The sequence below is a fragment of the Sinocyclocheilus rhinocerous genome, unplaced genomic scaffold, assembly GCF_001515625.1.
Source record: "Sinocyclocheilus rhinocerous isolate Xijiao unplaced genomic scaffold, SAMN03320098_v1.1 scaffold712, whole genome shotgun sequence".
In the NCBI taxonomy this organism is placed as follows: Eukaryota; Metazoa; Chordata; class Actinopteri; order Cypriniformes; family Cyprinidae; genus Sinocyclocheilus; species Sinocyclocheilus rhinocerous.
In genome coordinates, this window is record NW_015642789.1 from 637,756 (window position 1) to 639,873 (window position 2,118).

The 2,118-nt window shown below is 37.5% G+C and overlaps 1 protein-coding gene across 2 annotated transcripts in view; it reads right to left on the reverse strand.

Moving 5' to 3' along the window:
• Window positions 1-534: 534 nt before the first annotated feature.
• Window positions 535-2,118, reverse strand: part of LOC107756395 (HBS1-like protein) — a 25,793-nt gene continuing 24,209 nt past the window's right edge. For both annotated transcript variants that reach the window (XM_016573475.1, XM_016573474.1), the window contains exons 17-18: window positions 1,539-1,683; window positions 535-1,409 (exon numbers count right to left, since the gene is read on the reverse strand). In XM_016573475.1, coding sequence (XP_016428961.1) covers window positions 1,398-1,409; window positions 1,539-1,683 — 157 coding nt within the window. In that variant the 3' untranslated portion in view covers window positions 535-1,397. The remainder of the gene's footprint in view (window positions 1,410-1,538; window positions 1,684-2,118) is intronic.

Consider the following 2,118-nt stretch of genomic DNA (forward strand, 5'->3'; position numbering starts at 1 on the left):
AATTGGGAGAAATAATCATGCCTTTTTTTTTCTTGCTATTCCATTATACAACTCACAAGTCCGACTTTTTTCCACAGATTTGCAAGTTTAAATCTCATAATTGACTTTTTCCCCCTGAATTCTGAGGGTCACACTTTATTTTAAGGTCCAATTCTCGCTATAACAAACCTTTAACTATGACTTTTGCCTCAATAAACTCCTAATTTGCTGCTTATTAATAGTAAGGTATAAGTTTAGGTATTGGGTAGGATTAGGGATGTAGAATATGTTCATGCAGTATATTATAAGTACTAATAACCATCCAATATGTTAATAATAGGCATGGCTAATAAGCAACTAGTTAATAGTGAGAATTGTTCCCTATACTAAAGTGCTACCGTTAATTTTTCTTCTCACATTTTTTTTTTGTGTGTTCTGTGGTGGAAAAAGGCTTCCATGATAAAACCAACAAACACTTTCCAAAATGGCAACATAAATGTAACAATGAAGAAATACTATGTTTACTAGCAAAGCAATACACAGACTCATGTTTTCCAGTGATCAATATTTTTCTTTATTTTTCTGATGAAGCAGCTTTCCCCCAAATGAACAACTTCAGTTTCGAGAAACCCAAACAAAATATTCTTTAAATTAAAACCCCTTAATAATCAAGTCAAAAACAGATGAGTAAGAGTCATGTCCATTAGGTCCTTAAAGTGATTAGTTACTGTTAAGATTACAGACCCGCGGATGAGTTTCTCCCACATCCACCGCATTTCCAGCATGTCCACTAGTTCTCAATCCTTCTGTTTTCTCATTAATGGTCAAGACAGAGTAGCAGCAATGGAAGGGCAGGTTTCATTCACACTGTCCCGCTTGCATGAGAAACTGATGGAGGAGATGAGATCAGACAGCTGTGTTGTTTATTCTATTTTCCCTTTTACAAATGTACACATCCTTAACTAATCAGATTAAGTAACCTTAAAAACCTTCCATCTGAACCAAGACTAAATGTTCATTATGTGCTGCCATAATATAGTCAAAAATGATGCAATTTACAATAATCTAAATAAAATATCAAATGACAAAAGAAAATGAGTTCAGTTTGTTGTGAGGAGGGTGTGTTTGTGTATTTAGGAGGGTTTGAGTTGAAATTTTGGATGAATTACTACACAGATCAAATTGTATACTGCAAGTTGAGGAGCAGGACAAAATGCAGTCTCTCTCTCACACACACAAACATTCATGCTCATTCTAGGGCCTTTAGCCAGGTGAAATGTGAAATGAACTGTGGCTAGATGTTGCCTGGTGGGCATCTATGTGTATGTGTTTGTGTTACTGTAACTCTGAGGGGGAATTGCACTTCTGTCCAGAGGTTTCGCCCAGTTTTTTCTGGAGGATACAGTTCCAACTGGTTCTTACTCTTTGATCTAGAACAGTATAAACATTAGCAGTATTAACAAGCATCACATTCTCATCATGCAATATCAAAAAAATGCTGATGAATACAAAATGGCTATGTGTTTAGTAAGAAAAGGTGTATATGTACTGCCTTTTACCTCTGTGACAACTCCAGCAGCAATGGTGGAGCCCACATATCTCAGCATGAAGCGCCCCAGTTCTTTATAGTCCTTATAGAGCTCCAGAGCCACAGGCCTCTGTGTTTGAATCTCCACCACAGCGTTCTGTCCTTTACTCAAACACCTGCACAACATTTATACACCATCAACATCAAGCTGACAATGACTCTCCAGTAAAAACATTATTCTGAATCATTGTTAAAGGGTTAGTTCACCCAAAAATGAAAATTAGGCTGCGTTTTACTCACCCCCGATGCATCCTAGGTGTATATGACTTCCTTCTTTCAGACGAATCCAGTAGGAGTTATATTAAAAAATGTCTTTGATCTTTCAAGCTCTATCGTTGCACTCAGCGGGTGTTGCATTGCTTCTGTCCAAAAGACGTGAAATAAAAAGCACCTTTCCATAAAAAAAAAGTGTCTCACACGGCTCCGGGGGGTGAACAAAGGCCTCCTGTAGCGAATCGATGCGTTTTTGTAAGAAAAATATCCATATTCAAAACTTAATAATCACTTGAATCTAGCTTGCGCTCACGCCGCTCAGAAGTGACGAACGCGGA